The sequence below is a fragment of the Sphaeramia orbicularis genome, chromosome 14 (genome assembly GCF_902148855.1).
Source record: "Sphaeramia orbicularis chromosome 14, fSphaOr1.1, whole genome shotgun sequence".
NCBI classification, from domain to species: Eukaryota; Metazoa; Chordata; class Actinopteri; order Kurtiformes; family Apogonidae; genus Sphaeramia; species Sphaeramia orbicularis.
Window position 1 is genome coordinate 33,679,854 of NC_043970.1, and position 18,535 is coordinate 33,698,388.

The window sequence follows — 18,535 nt, forward strand, 5'->3', positions numbered from 1 at the left end:
TACTATTCTGATGTGATAAGCCAACCACCTTCGCTGTATGATTTAAAGCTATGATGAAGAAACATGTATGGAAATATGAGAGGTTTGGCTTTGGATGCAGATTCATGTGGGCAGGACAAAAGACTATGGACACTGGCCCTTTAATTTGGTGTTGCTAGGGAAATGAAGCTGTTTACTCTAGCATCAGCCACACAGATGATGTCTGCATGAACTCTCTGTGTACCTCCTCTTAGACATATTTAAGGACAAACTCAGTGTGTGTGTGCGTACTTTTCTCAGTATTTTTTCCCCTATTGTCCCACATTTCCGCTCCACACCCCCTCACACTCCTAATACTTTTTGTAAGTTCAAAATTAAGTCGAGTGGAAAGCAGGAGCTGAAAGAGCTGCTGAAGATGAGATGACGTGGTGCATTAATTTACATGACTGATGAGGAAAACTACATCAGATGGATGAAAGTTTGTTGCTGAGCCAAACCAATGGGCTGGACATTAGGACAGCTGGACTAAGTAAACCAAATAAAATGAGAAGTGATCAATTGTGACATCTAGTGGCAACTGCATGTAACTGTGCACAGAGTGTACTGAACGAACTGTGGGTAGAATATATGTGTGCTTCTTTATGTAATGAAGACCTTTAAGCCCCCTTCCCCCAGGCTTCATATGTAGGTCAAGATGTACGAAACAATTGCATAACAATGCAGAGGGCATAAAACTCTGTCATATATTATCAAGATGTGCATGAAATTGTAGGATTAAAGGATATATAAGTAATCTTACATTAGACATGATTCTAATTAGGCTGTTATGTTCATATATGTGTGTATAAAAAATATATTAATATATTAAACAGATTTAGTAAAAATATTTTCTATTAATGTTGTGTTACGCACCTCTGTAACCTGAAATATTACTTTGGAGGATACAATACAAAATGGTCATTTTTAATTTTATTGTTAAAGTAGACTATCAAATTCACTGTCTTTAAATTCTACATGTAGGCTATTAAAGACATTAATTACAGTTAAATAAATTCGAGATTAATGGCCAAACAAAATTGCCATAAATGATTTAGCATGGTTTTTATTGCAATCAATCAATCAATCAATCAATCAATCAATCAATGATAGGTATTAAAACTTCTTAGTAGTTCCTCCAGGTTCAACTGAACCTAGTCCAGTTGAACCTAGAAGAACTACCAAGAACAATGATGACCTGGGCAAATCAGAACCTTCACAGACAAATACAATAAAAGTTTTGATAGGCATTGTAAAAATATTCCCCATCAAAAGCACAAATTACAATGAATTTCTAAAAGACCTGTAAATTCAGAAAATTATAAATGAAAGAATGAATGAATGAAGTACAGTTGTAGTCTTCAAATGACGATAGGAAGTAGTTTCAGGAACAGAACTACACTACATTACCCAGAAACCCTCTCTATAACGTCACTTTTCAAAATGTTTGAACCAGTGGGGCCACCGTACTTGTTATGTTTGTTTTAGTGAAAGCAAAAATGGCGAACGAACTGGACAGAGTGCGAATCTCGGCTGCGGAACTCCGAGCCGAAGCGTCGAATTCAGTCAGTATTACTGACTGTCAGAAAGGTGAGAGGAAGCGAAACAGCCAATTTGAGAGAACACACGAGAGAAAAAGTCCTTAATTTAAAACAAAGTAGAGTTTCAAGTTAGCTGAAAGTAGCCTACGGAGTTGCTAAGTTAGTGGCCAGCTAATGTTGTTAGCTAGCTAGCTCTCAACCAGTCCATTCTCTGGTCCCGCGCGGTTTCTTTAAACGCCCCCTTCAAGCACAACAGCACTTGATATTTACTTTCCAACCATGACCATACTTTATTTTAGATTTTATTTCACACTACCAAACTATGTCGTTTTAACGGCGTATATTTTAATTACAGCAAAACCCTGTAATTAGAGTAGTAGATGAAAGCAACGTCAAACCTTGTCACGACTGACGAGCTCGACTCTTGTCATTAGGTAAAGGTGTACATTCACCGTTACTTATGATAGATGGCACAAATGTTCAATCAAGTCTTTGTCGAAAAAGTAATTAACAAGTACAGTGTTTACTCCTCTGTGAGTAACTGTTGTCTGTTAAAACTGTCTAGGCCTAATAGTTGTAAAAAGTTAATTTCAAAAGTACTGCAGGCCAGCATTTTTTCGACTTCAGAGTCGGATAGTCTGAAAACACTTCAGAGATGCTATAATGTCCTGTGGATTTAGATGTTTCATGCAATTTGCAGGGAAAGATGAGTGAACCAATAACAAGCCTTCACCATGTTCCTTCCTTTATATGTTTTTTTTTTTTTCCCAGTTGAAGAACAGGAGCAACATACGCATAAGCAGCCTAGGAAACGTGATGGAAAGCGTCCTGATCTGCAGCGTTACCAGCCAACAGCAGGTCAAAGACGAAGTCACCGTGACAGTGAGGATGGGGATGCTTCTATACCTAGTCAAAGTGAAGACCCCCTTTCCCCTGAATTGCATGAGCATGTTCAGCTGTCACAAAATGAAAAAAAGACTTTCTCTGATAAAGCACCAGACAGACATGGATGCACAGATGGTGGAATTGATCCCCTCAAGACAATAGAGGACAGGATGAGAGGTGATGGCAGTAACACTCAGAACTGTAGAAAGTCCACACCACACGCTAAAATGGAAGAAAACCGAGAAAAGGACTGTGCTGAAAATGACAGAGAACATCAGGAGCCTGCTGGAGCTGCAAAGACACCAAGAAAAACTCGAAAACCAGACAGAGAATTTTATCAACCTGGAAGCCGAAGAAACATTCAGGGAAAGGACTCTGGGATTGGAAGAGAGCAGGAAAGACCTGGAAATAGGAAGCAGGAACAGAAAACCGAGTCAGACTCCCAGTGGAATACAGCAGAAAAGGAAGGAAACAAAAATTCTTCTATACAGAAGCAGGGAGGGAAAGATAAAGAAGTAAAAGTAATACAGGAGTCAAACAAAAAGCAAGGGAGTCGAGATGCTGAAAAACCTCCTTTACCCTCTGAGGTTACTGTGGAGAAACTCACTAACAAAGTGGAAAAACTCAGTGTGAAAGAAAAGGGCAAAGTAAGAGGTGTGGGCCAAGATGCTGAAGAGGCTGGTTGCAGCAGAGGAGAAACAACTGATAAAGCAAAAAGAGGTGCTGAAATAAAAGAGGATGAGGAAAAGAAAAAGGAGAAGGGAAACCGCCGGAGAAGAGGAGGGGAGAAGGAAAAAGAGAAAAATCAGGATTCCATTAGAGGAGAAGATAATATTCCTGGCAGAGAAAAGGGAAACCAAGGTAAAATGGAGAACGAAAGACACCGAAGAGAAACAGACAGGGATAACAGACCAGGTAAAACAGGAGAGACACACCAAAACAAAGGAAAAGAGAATCGCAGGGAAAGCAGAAGAGGTGACAATAACAACAACAGATCCCGAGATGCAACAAAAGATGCTAAAGTAGACAGAGCAGAAAACAGGCCTGTTGAAAGAAGTGACAAAAATAAATCCAATGCAAATATCACAACACCAACCTCAAAACGCTACTCTAAATCAGACATTCGACGCTCACGAAATCGAACTTACAGCAGTAGCTCAGCAAGCAGTGTGACTAGCCTGGATGGTCCCGGGCTGGGAATAGAAGTGGTTAGTACGAGGCGGCCGCGTTTAGATCCAAAGCGCAATGACAGAGAGAGCACAGCAAATAGTAAAGATAGCAGGAGGATTCATCTGCCGAGCTGGACAACAAATGGAGAATCATCTACAGAATCACTGGAAGGGAGTGAGATGAGTGATGTAGCAGAGGATAGAAGGAAGAAAAGACAAGGTGGAGAGGTTGATTTAAGTGCAGAGAGACGGAGGGAAGAGAGGAACAGGTCAAAGGGAAACAAAGGTGGAAGTCGGGGTATCCTTAGGGTGTCTCTGGAGAAGCAATCATCACAAAGTGGGGATGTACAACATCGTAAGCAAGGCATGGTTCCTCGAGGCAGAGGTGGGGGTATCTTGGTGCTTCCATCCCGCACAGACATCTCTAATTCACCTGAGGGTGGACAGAGGCTACTTTTTGGCGGAATTCGAGGAGGAGCAGCTTCCAGGAGCAGAGGGGGCAGGGGAGGAGGAGTAAGACGACTCTGGGATCCAAATAACCCAGACCAGAAGCCAGCTTTGGTCAACACCCAGTCCTCTCCGCATTCATCTCTACAGCAGCCGACATATCTTCAGACAGGATCTGGGTACGGTCAGCTTCACTTTCTGGACACAGATGATGAAGTGTCTGGTAGTCCTCCAGTCACACAGGGCGAGCACTTTCGGTCCCAGCAGCAGGCTGCTGCCCTGGCCTACTACAAGTTTCAGAACTCTGATAATCCCTATTGCTACCCTATGCCCACCTCCAGCCCACATAATCCCAATACTCCTAGCAGCCAGCGCTATGCATATCCTTATCATATGGGCCCGTACCAAATGGCTCCTCCTAACGGCATGTACCCAGGCCCAGGCGTGGGTCAGTTTTGTGGTGGTTACAGGGCAGCAGGTTATTCCCAGCCTGGCACAGGAGGTGGTTTGTCATATGAAGAGGTTGAGCAACAAGCCAGAGGGGAGTTGGGGAGGCTGTTAAGGGCTGCAGATGCTCAAGAGCTCCAGCTCAGTAACCTGTTGTCCAGGGACAGACTAAGTGCAGATGGACTGGATCGCATGGGCCAGCTCAGGTGAGCATTGTTTTCACAGGTTCAATGTTAACGCTTTCTGTTGGTGTGTTTTCTCTGTGTTTTTTTTTTTTTTTTGGGGGGGGGGGGGGGGGGGGGGTCAATTTTGTCCTGCCTCTATACAAACAGTTTTGTTAATGTCCTGTCAGATCTGTAACTGCAGCAGCGCTGAACGTAGAGAAGTGAGATACCTCGGCTCTGGAAAAAATGAGTTAATTAAAAACAAAAAAACTTGCCATGTTGTTGCAATCTAATTTGTAGAATGACTTACTTGGCATTTTACTCATTCCTCATCCTTGCTGAGCTATGTTTAGAGGAAAGAGAAAAGGGGTTAAGGAAACCATGAGAGTCTGTAGTTAAATTATTGAACTAGAAGCACTCGGAGAGCGCAGACCTCCGCCAAGGCTGATCAGTGGCCCCCCCCCCCCGTGGGCCCCCCCACCCCCGATCACCACCAAAATTTAATCATTTCTTCCTTATCCCATTTCCAACAAACCCTGAAAATTTCATCCAAATCTGTCCATAACTTTTTGAGTTATGTTGCACACTAACGATCAGTGCCCCCCCCCCCCCGATCACCACCAAAATTTAATCATTTCTTCCTTATCCCATTTCCAACAAACCCTGAAAATTTCATCCAAATCTGTCCATAACTTTTTGAGTTATGTTGCACACTAACGGACAGACAAACAAACAAACAAACAAACCCTGGCAAAAACATAACCTCCTTGGCGGAGGTAATTACTGAAATTTTCTTAGAGATATTTAAGTTTTAAAATTTTGTTTTCTATTTAGTGTTTTATTTTTCTGTTTAGTTGATTTTTTTTTTTTTGTTTTGAAGTGCATAAATATTTTAGCAAATCAAGTTTTTGGGAATAACCCTCAGGAATTATTATCAGAGAAAAATTAAATCAATGCATATCACATAATCTTGTGTTCCAGAGCGGACCTTTTGTCACTCTATGAGCAGGCCATTCTGACAGACATCGAATTCTCAGACTCTCAAAATGTGGATCAGGCCTTGTGGAAAAACGTCTTTTACCAAGTAATAGAACGCTTCCGACAGTTACTCAAAGACCCCAGTTATGAAAGCAGCCCTCGTATCAGAAACATGCTGCTCACACTGCTTGATGAGGTGAGAACATTGTACAAAAGTATTTCATTAATTTTTTTTCTAGTGGCTTGATCAATTTAAAAAAAAAATGTTTTCCCTATGACTTCACCTGCTTATTGAAGTGAATCATGTGTTGTGCAGGGAGCTCTGTTCTTTGATGCACTGCTTCAGAAACTGCAGACGGTGTACCAGTTCAAACTAGAAGACTACATGGATGGCATGGCCATTAGAGCTCGGCCATTGCGCAAAACGGTACAGGAGGATTTTTTTCACCTGCTTTGATGTCAGTGTATATGCTAACTTGACATTTTCAAGTATTTAGTTATTGGAAAATTTCAACATTCATTATACATTGGGAAACAATTAGAAGAACCACTAAGTGGAATGCTGCTGCATCACATTTTGTGTAACTTGCTTTGGGTTGTGTTTTTAAATGGGACATTTAAAAATGTATGTTGAAATGTCGATGTTATAACAACTGCACAACTGTCACACTTGTTGACTGTATTAAACCAGTTAATAATCAGCGCTTTCTTAGCAATGTATTAATGGCTTTTCGTGTGTTGTTGCATTCCTCAGGTAAAATATGCACTCATCAGTGCTCAGCGTTGCATGATTTGTCAAGGAGACATAGCACGCTATCGGGAACAGGCCAGTGACTCTGCCAACTATGGAAAGGCCCGCAGGTAAGCTGCAACAAGTATTCTCTGGTTGGTGTGAAATTTGTTTCACACATTTTAGAGCACTGGTTTCACTGGCATCAAGTCTCTTCTATTTTGTATCAGCCAGCTTTAGTTGGTCCTGCTATTTGTTTTTCTCTACAAAATAATCTCGAGTTTGCACTGTACTAAATTTCAGCATTACACTGAATTTGTCCAAATATTCAGGAACAACATCATTATTGCACAGATAAGTCAATTTATAGTTCTGTATGTGCGTATGTACATGCTTTAATCACGTAAAGTTATGACCACACTTGTTTTCATTTCTTTCTAGTTGGTATCTTAAAGCCCAGCAGATAGCTCCTAAGAATGGACGGCCATATAACCAGCTGGCCCTGCTGGCAGTCTATACAGTAATGGACTTTTTTTTTCTGTTGAAATGGAATAGTGAAAGTCAGTTATTGTTGCCTCTGTCTTATTTTGTTTTGGCCCGCCTCATTACAGAAACGGAAGTTGGATGCTGTATATTATTACATGCGCAGCTTGGCAGCCTCCAACCCAATCTTAACTGCAAAGGAGAGCCTGATGAGTCTGTTTGAGGAAGCTAAGCGCAAGGTATTCTATATTATTACCTCCACCAAGGAGGTTATGTGTTTGCCAGCGTTGGTTTGTCTGTTTGTCTGTCTTTGTTTAAGATAACTGAAAAAGTTATGGATGGATTTGGATGAAAATTTCAGGAAATGTTGATACTGGCACAAGGAACAAATGATTTCATTTTGGTGGTGATCGGGGGGGCACTGATCTGCCTTAGCGGAGGTCTGCGCTCTCCGAGTGCTTTTCTAGTATTCATATTGTAGTCATTAAAACAGTTTGGTTTATTGATCTTTGTCTTCAATTAAGTTTTAACGTAAGTGCTCCAGGTTTAGGAACCTGTAAAGACTTTGCAGTTTAAGCATTCAAAGATGAGTGATGAAGAGTTCATGTGATCATATGAAAATGTTTATGCTCTTTAAATTAATTCCTCATACCTCTGTTATTTAAAGATAAATATAATCATGTTAAAGTATTAGTGCTAATTAGATTGTTTGTGTAATCAAGTATTTTATTTTATCTTATTTTATTTTATGTAGGCAGAGCAGCTGGAGAGGAGGAGGAGGCAGGAGCATGAAGGAGGCTCCAGGGGTCCGGCAGTAAGAGGAAGAGGAAGAGGAGAGGAAGGAGCACGTGTAGAGATTTGGATTCGGCCCAGTGGACAAGCAACGACTCCATCCTCACACAGAGGAGGCAGCGAGTCCAGTCGAGACTCTGAACAGGATGGAGAGTTGTGCACTCTTAGTGCTAGTGATGTAAGAGCTTCTTTCATAGTTAGTCTCATGCTTCATGTGCCTCATCATTATTCATTATTTTATCATGTGTTCCGGATGTTGGTACATTGCTTTTATGGATAGATGTAGACTACAATCTCAAAGTTTTCTCTTTCCATTGTTATCATATCCACTCCCTTGTTTATAATCTCATTTTTGCATTTTCAGTCATTTAATGTGTCCTTCATATTAAGTTTTAACCAATTTACTTTCTGCATCATTTTACTCATTCAGTATTCCACTGCTGTGGAGTCCTTTTACCAATATTACTTCCACAGCTTTTATTCTGCACAAGGGTAGTGTATCTTAACCCCATGTTGCTCCCTCCTTATCTCTCTTTTTCTGTTCTTACACTTGTGTGCATTTATTCACTGTCCGTTAAATGGAATATGCTATTTTAGGCTTAGGCACTTGTGTCCGCGAGCCACCCCAAAGTGCCATTGATGTGTTGTGGTCCATAATTCTCAAGGAGGTTGGTCCTAAACATCCTTTTAGGTCTGTCTATGTGGGGGTACTAATGGCAGGGGCTCAGGTGGCATCCATCAGCTTTTCTCTGACTGTGGGAAAAGCACAGATTTATGTGATGGCACACACACATTTATTCCATCATCCTGACTGTATTTGAAATGTGACATTTTGGCTTTCATACTAAACCGTGTAAATCTTTTGTAATCGGAGCCTTTCTCTCAGGTTACAGTACCTTTTTTTTTTCCTTTTTAAGTGGGAATGTCATTTTCACAAAATAACAGTCTCATGACCCTGAAATGTGTATTCTGTTTAAACTGTTTACACAGCCAGTCCAAATGATATGGGTTTATCTGTTCTTGAATACAGTTTGCCATCTGCTGGTAATCGGTTACTTCATCTGTCACTTTTATCTCAAGGTGCTTAACTTGGATATGTAATTTCTTTTCAGATTGGTTCCCAAATGTGGATGTGCTGTTTACACATCTGAAAATATCTCCCCAAAACTTTCCAAGCAGCAGCCTTAGATACACTAGCCTGAAATATATTATTCAGTGGATTATGCTTTAAGGGTATAGACACTTTTGTTACCATTGTCTTCAGAAAACTCAACTGTCGCCATTTAATTTTTCTGGATTAGTGGTTTATTTGTAAAAACAGGTCAGAGAAGTCTACTGTATACATTTCACGCAAGCATCTCTAATGCAGCGCCATTGAAAGTTACAGTGAAATGATTTCAAAGTGCAAGGGTTTACACACTTTTGGGGCGTCCTGTTATAATGGACCTGCAGAACTTGAAAGAACACACCATCCTTCTGCAGCTCTCTCATTTCTCAGTCAAAGTCAAAAGGAGTTAAGTTACTTTATTCAAACCAGCCCCGTACACCTTTTGTTTACTGAACCTAAAGGCAAACTGATAGGCCCATTTTTTTGTGACGTTCTAGGATCAGTGCAAATAAATTGCTCTTGTTTGTCTTCAGGTAAAGAGAGAAACTGTTAGCCTTATATTATACTGGTGGTATAAATTGAATGGAATAAACAGTATTTTTTTAAACTGGAAATATTTATATTGCAATTAATCATCAGCTAAAATGTAATTATTCTCACAACCCTACATATGGTCTTAGTGATCTGAGGTTTTCCATTGTTTTTACTCAAGCATGTCCTTAAGTCAAGTATGAAATTATTTTACTTGCTTGTGATGACACTTAGCATCTGTTATTTCATTGATGTATCCAGATGAAAGTTGCCATGGCATCATTGTATAGGTGTGTCCTTTTGGCCACCTTCAACAGTGCCCCCCCCCCCCCCCCCCCCCCCCCAACACACACACACACACACACACACACACACTGTATTGTCATTTTATTCAATTACTTGGGTGCATCTAAGTTTTGACATCAGTTACTGATTTCTCCTTGTGCTCTCTGAAAACATTTTTTTGTCGTGTTATTTGGAACAAAACCACATTACTGTTCCACCATTAGTCATGCTTGTTTTCTGTGGACCTTCTTTTTCTTCAGCTAAACAAGAGATTCATTCTGAGTTTCCTGCATGCACATGGGAAGCTCTTCACTAAAGTGGGGTGAGTGATTGTTTCTATATTCTACCTTTTTAAGGCTGAAGGAGTTTGAAAGAATGAGAGCAGATGAAATCAAAAAATGGTGCTTTTGTGTGTCTGTGTGTTTTTCTTACTGTGGATTGTTCTTTCCTGTACAGCATGGAGACCTTCCCTGGGGTAGCAAGTCGTGTTCTCCAGGAGTTTAGGACACTGCTTCAGCATGGACCCTCCCTACTGGGCAGCACACATATGCTGCAGATAATCACCATCAACATGTTCACCATTCACAATGCCCACAGCAGAGGTATTGAAGCATGTACACTGTCAAACCCTCATTATCATATGCAAAACAACAAATGAAACTGTAACTTTCTCTCATGTTTCCCTATCAATATATATTTCTCTTTATTATAAGGATGAACTGATTGTTAAATTCTGGAACAGTACTGACAGTTGAGAATTTTGCTTTTTTCCAGTAGCCAATACCAATGTTATGGTGTGCTTGTTTATTTAGTTTTTTGTTAAGATTATTTTTCAAGTACTTGTGCTCAGTTCAAACATTTTCAAGTGAGAAATAAATTCATACAAATTCATGAAACAACACATAAGCATCAGCCACTGCCATCAGTAGAATATCGTCTTCTTTGCCGATAGCCAAAGGATGATGTTGTGCAGTCCAGTCAGCTGATGTATCTGAGCATATCCGCTTGAATGTTGTTAGTTTTGCATTGCATTTTTTTGTAGAAATTGGCAAAACAATATGATCATTACAGAAGTTTGCAACAGATAATGTGCCCACTTGTTATCAGATTAATTAGAACACTATAAGCAAATGTTTTTTTTCCGTGTGTATCTGTTAAAGTATCAGCGAGAGGCAGATTTGCTCATCACAATCTGAACCACAAGAATTAACAGATTATTAAAGCCCATTTTTTTATGTTCTACTCTATGATCTAATGTGACCGTCAGCCCACCAGACTGAGTGGCACACCATAGTTTGCTAGTGTAAAACTTTGAATATGTCATTGATTAGGAGTCAGTAAAAGCCAGTGATACGCGATATAAGGCTGTGGGATAGGAATTTGTGAGTACCGTAAGTCGGCAGCAAATCATATCACTCCAACTTAATATGGCTCGAGAATGAAAATTATATTTCAAAAATGACTCATAATGCAGCCCCAGTGAGCAGCTTATTGTGTGTCTAAGCTGGTGATTAATATATATTTCTTTGGTTGTTAAATTGGATGTAAAATGTGATTCAGCTAATAACATGAACCAGTTGTCATGCTCATGATTTAGTGATTATTGCTGAGTCCTTGCATGTGCAAACTGAATCATGCAACTGGGCAGGCCAATTGCTTGGACTGCAAAGTGAATAAACGTATCAGAATTGAAGCAGGACTGTTTAATTGCTTTATTTGTTCTTTTCTTGTCAGGTGAGGAAGGAGATGTACGTTCTGTTTTACAAGAGCAAAGCACTGCCCTTGGCCTTGGAATATTTGCACTGTTGGTGCAGCGCTGCACTGAGCTACTTAAAGAAACGCATGCAGGTAAAAGTGGCTTGCTGGTTATGTCGAAGTTGCTACTCTAGATTCTCACATGATCATGTAGTTATGGAAAGTTTATGTTGGTGCCTGAATTCCATTACTAAACTAACATCAGTCTTGTTGTCTACAGCCATAATATACTCATTTTTATATCGATGTTTCAAGTTGGGGTCTTGTGTGTCTCTACTCCTCTCTTCTGTTGCTCTGCAGCTGTGACAGTCTATATAACATTAGGTAATTCAGAAAAGCAGCTGGTTAATGTCAACAGACTAACTGCTCACAGCACAACACAGACGCCATCACAAACTTCATGGAAGCTCAAAAGCATCCACAAACTTTGCATTGAGAACCATGAAGATGTCATTCAAGTACTGCAGAACTATTACTTCACTAGTCAAATAACTCCTGCTCTGTCGTAGTCATGTGCCATTGTGTCCTTGGGCAAGACATTTCACCCACCTTGCTTCCAGTGTCAGTCACACATGTGTATGAATGCATATGAATGTTTAGTGTTGGTCGGAGGGGCTGTTTGGCGTGAATTGGCAGCCACGCTTCTGTCATCCTGCCCCAGGGCAGCTGTGGCAACAAATGTAGTTTACCACCACCAGAGTGTGAATGTGTGAACGAATGAATAATGGATCACTAATGTAAAGCGCTTTGGGTGCCTTGAAAAGCACTATAGAAATCTAATCCATTATTATTATTATTATTATCATTATTATTATTATTATTATTATTATTATTATCACCAGCTTGGTGCCACCAATTGCTGCTACTCTATAGAAAATACAGTATTGTTATTCATATTGATAAATATATAAATCATTTTTATCATTCAGAACCAGTGTCCACACCAGATGGAGGGGACCAGCTGGAGGGCATGGTAAGGGTCTCTGCTTTCCCAGTGGACCTTAGGGAATTACTGCCCAGCATCAAGGTGTGGTCTGACTGGATGTTGGGACACCCAGACCAGTGGAATCCTCCTCCATGCAGTATAGAGTGAGTGTTTTTACTTGCATGCAGTGTGGATTTCTATAGATCAGCCTTTTCCGAAGAATCACTTTGGGTATTTTCTTCTTAATAAAGTTGCAGCCCTGATGTATGGCAGTGTCTAGCCGACCTGTGCAACGTACTGGCTCGTGTGGACCATGAAGAGGTGCCGCTATACAAAGTCGACACGGACGAAGGTGAGGGAGACGAGGAGTTGACAGTGCTGCAGCTGAAGGAGGACAGGCTGTTGGCTGGCTTTGTGCCCCTGCTGGCTGCACCACAGGAGCCCTGTTACACAGACAGACAAACTGACATGGTGAGCAGAGTTGTATGTCATGTTATTGATTAATTTCTGACTTTTAAATACTTTAGCATCTTTTAGATTAGCAATATACTGTAATTTCACAAGGACTGTATGAGTGACCAAAATCTTATAACTTCAGAGGTAATTTCAAATGTAGATAACACACATACACACACAACGCAACACATTTTCAGGAAAATCAGTGAGTACACAGTTGATATATACCATGTGGAAATCCATATTTCTTGTTACATTTTGAATTATATACTTAACAAATAAAACATACTTTTCTGAATATATTTTTCATTATTACAAAGTTTCAGTTTCTAGGGGGCTTAAGTGCTGTGGTTACAGTTACAGTGGAGAGGTTGGATCATTGTTGGCTTTCCCTGACAAAAATTTAATGTTAGTATCCAAAAACTCATTTTCGCATTCCTTTTAACATTTTGCCTAGGTTTGTGGATGCTGTAAGCACATGTGTGGTTGTCTGTAGGTCCTCTAACAAGGAAGTTGTTCATTTTGTAATTCAGTTATTACATTTTAGAAGAGTTGTGTAAGAGAAAATGATTTTTTTCAGTTGTTCAAATAAGCATGTCACAAAATTGAAAGTATTACTGTGGAAAATGTGGTGCATATCAGACTTGCTGTACCTAAACCACTTCCATGTGACAGAAGTAATCCCTCATTTTAGGCTGAGCTTCTCATCCTCCTGTTCAGTATTATTCCATTCTGTGTTATGTTCACTCTCCTCCATGTTTGTTTGTTTGTATTGCATCTCCCAAATATCCTGCCTGCATCTATGTTGATACAAAGATCCACATTATAAAACATACTGTGCACAGACTGATTTTAAAAAATCACCATATTACAGGACAATAGGCTTTTTTCTGTCATTACACAATGCACAGTATATTGTCCTACCACACAGTCCTGATTTGCACCACTGTGTCTGTATAGGTTCTTAATCACCCAGCTCATGGTAATGCTAAATTCTTTTGTACCATTGCTGCTACTCTTCTACAGTCATTGTATTTTTCGTCTTTTCAGTCAATAGCAGCTGATTGTAAGAGGGTGACTGTGCTAAAATACTTCTTGGAAGCTTTATGTGGACAGGAAGAGCCTCTGTTGGCCTTCAAAGGGGGTCAGTACATCTCACTGGCAAATTCTCCTCCTCCTACCAACACAAAAGATTCAAGGAGCCAGCATGAGTCTCTAACCGAGAAAGAGGTGACTGTCCTTTGCCTACTTCTCCTCACTACCTAACTACTCTCTTCCTCTCTGTAAGCTACAAAAACATATTTCATTTTTCAAACCAGATGGTAATTGAGGGTGTTACCCTTGTCTGTTTGACAGGCTGACGATGTTATTGTGGAGGCAGAGTCATCTGTTTCTGCGTCAGAAGAAGAGGACGATATTGAGGAAGAAGGTGACAGTGAGAACGACATTAAGCAGCTGAGGGCACGACGCCATGCTCTTGCCAACAAATTGGCCCAGCAGCAGAAGCGCAGGGATAAAATCCAGGTTAGCAAGCTATGCATTTGTGACTGAAAGAATAAAACATTTCATGAATTTTCCTACACATTTTTTTGACAAAGTAGCAATCCTCAGTGGACCTTTGCACCTAAAGGAATATACCTTTCCTGGATGCTGCTTTTAATCAGGTTTCAAATACATTGTTTTAAAAATTATTACTCATTACTAACCCTGAATTGCCCCTATTCCAGCTCTGTCTTGTATATGTGGCAACCTGAATATGAGGAATGGAGAAATGGATTTATATTTACAAATATACACCTGCTCCTCACAATTGTTTTTATTTGGAGTTGTGGCTTTTGGGAATAATGTACAAATCTCTTAAAGATTTTTAAGTATTTTTTTTTTGTTGCTTTTTTTAACTTTTGTTTCTATAAATATATATTGAAATTGAATAGTTTAGGGGATTTGGTACTATTATATGTCTAGGATGTTAAACAGTAAAACTTATGGGAATGGACATTGACAACTTCATGGTAATACTCTAAGGCCAATAAACCTGAGGCACACATTTTCTCCTGTCTATGTGTGTCACTGAGAGCTCTGTAACCCAGAGTTTTGTGTCTCAGACAAAACTATAGCGCACTAAGAGGAGTTCAGAACAAGGAGAGAGTCATGTAACTAAAGTTGTTTTGTTTTTATGTTGTTCTGTCAACACATGCTATGCAACGCTATTATTATCTTGAGGTACAAAGTCACTGGTCATAGGGTAGTATAACTAATCCCAAAATATATGCAAAACAAGCAAAATGGGAAATCCATGGATAGGGCAGATAAATACTCTTCCACCACCTTTGATTGGGTCAGATTTGATGTTTGAGAAGAATTGATAATGTATGAATCTATACATTGTTGTGTTCCGTGTTCCAGGCGGTGCTACAGACAGGTGGACAGTTGGAGCTGGAGGTGCGACCTCTGTTTTTGGTTCCAGATACCAATGGATTCATCGACCACCTGGGGGGACTGAAGAAACTGCTCCAGTGTGGCACCTATATAATAGTTGTGCCGCTCATAGGTGAGGTTATAAACAGAAACAAAGAAAAAAATGACTAGAATCTTAAACTGTGGATAGTGACTGTAGTTAATGGAATAAGGGAGGATCCAGTTATGCTGTTGTGATGTGTTGAAAAGATAAGAATTCCCCATGTGTGGCATTTAGTGCAGACAGGAAATGTCTGTTTATATATATACTCATGTTGTGGTTTGTATTCTCTCTCCCAGTGATTACAGAGTTGGATGGCTTGGCCAAAGGCCAGGACAGCTTTGGTGGGGCAGGGTCAGGTGGGCGCAGCACTGGCAGTCGTGCAAACTATAATGTTAGTGCAGCACATATGAGGGCTGTGCAGGAGAAGGCCAAGTTATCAGTGGCATTCCTAGAGAAAGGGTTCGAGGCCAGGGAGCCCTGCCTCAGAGCGCTGACGAGCAGAGGAAATCAGCTCGAGTCTATCGCCTTTCGCAGCGAAGACACTTCTGGACAACAGGTGAGAGCCTAGTAAAAGAATTACATATTTAATAATGTTTTGATAGAGTCACAGATATGGTATGATGTACTTTGGATAACAAGAACCTTAAATCATGGCTAATATCCAGTCTATCTTTTATATTCTTCCTCAGGGTAACAATGATGATGTGATCCTGTCTTGCTGTCTTCACTACTGCAAAGACAAGGCGAAAGATTTCATGCCTGATCAGAGAAGTAAGTAATATGCCACTAATTCTCTCCCGCAATGTTCTATACTGTATTACTGTATATTACAGCACAATGTGAAGTGTATAATATCTATATAAATGTGGCTTACCTTGGCCGTCTCTATGTACACAGATGGAACTGTGAGACTGCGAAGAGAGGTGGTACTACTCACAGATGACCGTAACCTGCGTGTTAAAGCTTTGACTCGCAATGTCCCAGTCCGGGATATCCCTGCTTTCCTCAGCTGGGCTAAAGTGGGCTGAACGATGCTAAGCTGAACTTAAGGAGCCCAACTGCTAAAGTCTGCTTGCCACTCAGCCAAACGAGAAGACACACTTAGGCAGAGGAAGAAGAGAAGACAGAGGAGAGAGAAGGAATAGAAAAGCAAAGAAACCACTTCTTAACAAGTTAAAGTAGTGAGAACAGAGTGGTTTCAGCGAGCTTTTTCCCCTCATGATGAAGTGTGTGCGTGTGTGTATGTGTGTTAAGATCAACGAGCTTCCCCACAAAGAGAAAGGGAGACTTGGTAAGTCCCTGGAAGGCTTGACCAGAGGGGAGAGAAGAGATAGGCGTGGAGTGCTTGGATTTGTAGGCCTCTGTGCCTAGCTAGTGTGCACTGTGCGAGCAGCATTAAAAGTTGAGACTGATGGTAGAATGAGCCAGAGTATTTATGGTGATTTAACTGATTAAAGACAGCTGTTTTGAACGCCATAACTGGCACTTCCACTTGTCTTTGAGGGCTCAGTCTTACAGACGGACCTACACAGCAGAGCTCAGTGAATGGTTGGAGAAGGGGAGCAGCTAGAGGGTCTGGTTCAAGACGATGAAATGAGGCTGATGGTAGTGAGGGACACGAAGCCCTCCTGTATCTAAATGTCTCTGAGGAAATGAGTGCAGGTAGAGTATTTCCTGCTCACCCAGGAAGTGCTTTGATACCTGTTTTAGAATTTAGTGAGAAAATGTTTAAAACAACCTAAACACAGAACATTGGTTCATACTTGTTTTCCTCTTTTTTTTTTGTTCATTTTGAGCTTGTGCGTACAGCATTTTGCTTCCTTCACGAAGGTGATTTGTTACATATTTGTCTTAGGTTGTAAGTATCTGCAAGGTTTTTTCAGTCCCTTGAGTCTGTAAAGAATTACTTTTAATTAGATATGAGTACAATTTTGGTTATTCAGTGTGGAGAGTAGAATTTGATGTGTGGGATATTTTCAATTCCAAAAAATAGTACAGCAGTGATTTTACATATTGGGTTGTATTCTTCTGGAGTATTAAAAGAATTAAAATGTTAATTTGTGAGTTATGTTGGACACAGGTCTGCTTTAAGCAGCCATGCTGAGTTGGAAATGGTTTGATTCGTAACAGTGACTTTGCAGATACTTGATGATAGAGCACCTCTGGTAACTGCTTCACTTTGTTTTGTACTTGAAGTTACTGCTATCTGATATCAGTTGTTTTTTGTTTTCTTTTTTTGTTTTCCTCCAAAGCACTATTTTGTTTTTCATTATCAGTACCAGTTTGCCTTTAAAGATTTAGGCCTTTTTTGAGGTTACAAATCCAAGTTTTCTTTATCACAGCATAATATGTGCAATCAACCATACAGTTCAACAACAGCTCAGTTCTCCATAGTCAAATAAATGGTTGTATTTGTGTCTTGCTGTACATCGCTTTGTGAAACAATCTAAAGAGATTTTGTGTCATGTTTATGCTTCTCTGAGCATGCCAGTCACTTTCTGGATACATTAAATGGATTAAAACTACAGCTTTGCTCTGTTATACAGTATATAAATCACATCCATGATACAAGGATACTGTATGTAGAAGTGGTTACCCTGCTTTCTGTTTTTCCTGCACTTTTTCAGCTTGGCTTGTACAACTTCTAGCAGCAGTGGATGTGTCTGTGTTTGTATGAACCAACAGTCGGGTTTATTAACAAGATTGTATTTTTGTTTTTCAACCACATTGTTGTGCTACTGTAGTTGTCAGTGTAAACTTGTTGTGCTGCCGCTGTGTTTAATGTTTTATTGTGGGAGCAAATGCGCCTAAGTACATATTCAGTTCTACACCACTGACTTTTTTTCTGTGCATCAATAAAATTGTGACAAACACTGATGTATTTCTGGTTTTTACTTGATACTCAGATGTCACTGAAAATATGAAAGTGCATACTTTTGATTCCCATCGTGATCCAAAGATAAAAGTTAAAGTATGACTTTATTTATATACACATGTGGGATGAAGTTGGAAAATCATATTTGACAACTAGATATTAATATCAGTACATAAATGAAAATCTAAATTTATGTAAGGAATAAAGATAAATCAGTATTTTTATAAGTTGAATAAATCACTGAGATGCTAAAACGTTATACAAGTGTGCCCTCATGTGGTTGAGGGTGACATGTTTGAGTGATGAACACAAAAGCTGGTTTAGAATTGAAAGGTTAAATAATATTGGAATTAGGATAAACATCAGCGAACGGAAATTTCCAAGGTGTACATGTAAACAATACTGACAGTCACATTTTAAAAATATATATTATACAGTGGTTATTCTCTTCTGGATACATGACTCAAAACACAGGCGCTGTTCCTGAC

At 39.9% G+C, this 18,535-nt stretch overlaps 1 protein-coding gene across 1 annotated transcript; it reads left to right on the forward strand.

Moving 5' to 3' along the window:
* Window positions 1-1,514: 1,514 nt before the first annotated feature.
* Window positions 1,515-18,045, forward strand: smg6 (SMG6 nonsense mediated mRNA decay factor). Its single transcript, XM_030153892.1, has 19 exons — window positions 1,515-1,605; window positions 2,328-4,710; window positions 5,650-5,842; window positions 5,963-6,073; window positions 6,401-6,507; window positions 6,818-6,896; window positions 6,988-7,098; window positions 7,614-7,829; window positions 9,836-9,897; window positions 10,032-10,177; window positions 11,310-11,423; window positions 12,260-12,419; window positions 12,507-12,726; window positions 13,762-13,941; window positions 14,068-14,235; window positions 15,118-15,262; window positions 15,469-15,728; window positions 15,862-15,943; window positions 16,070-18,045. The coding sequence occupies exons 1-19, from the start codon at window positions 1,515-1,517 to the stop codon at window positions 16,198-16,200; spliced, it is 4,959 nt and encodes a 1,652-aa protein (XP_030009752.1). The 3' UTR covers window positions 16,201-18,045.
* The last annotated feature ends 490 nt before the right edge of the window (window positions 18,046-18,535 follow it).

Excerpts from the sequence above, each read along its gene's own strand:
- smg6 (XM_030153892.1), top strand. The coding sequence starts at position 1,515 with ATGGCGAACGAACTGGACAGAGTGCGAATCTCGGCTGCGGAACTCCGA. Across the intron at positions 6,074-6,400 it reads CTCGGCCATTGCGCAAAACG|GTAAAATATGCACTCATCAG; the intron begins GTACAGGAGGAT and ends TGCATTCCTCAG. Across the intron at positions 7,830-9,835 it reads GCACTCTTAGTGCTAGTGAT|CTAAACAAGAGATTCATTCT; the intron begins GTAAGAGCTTCT and ends CTTTTTCTTCAG.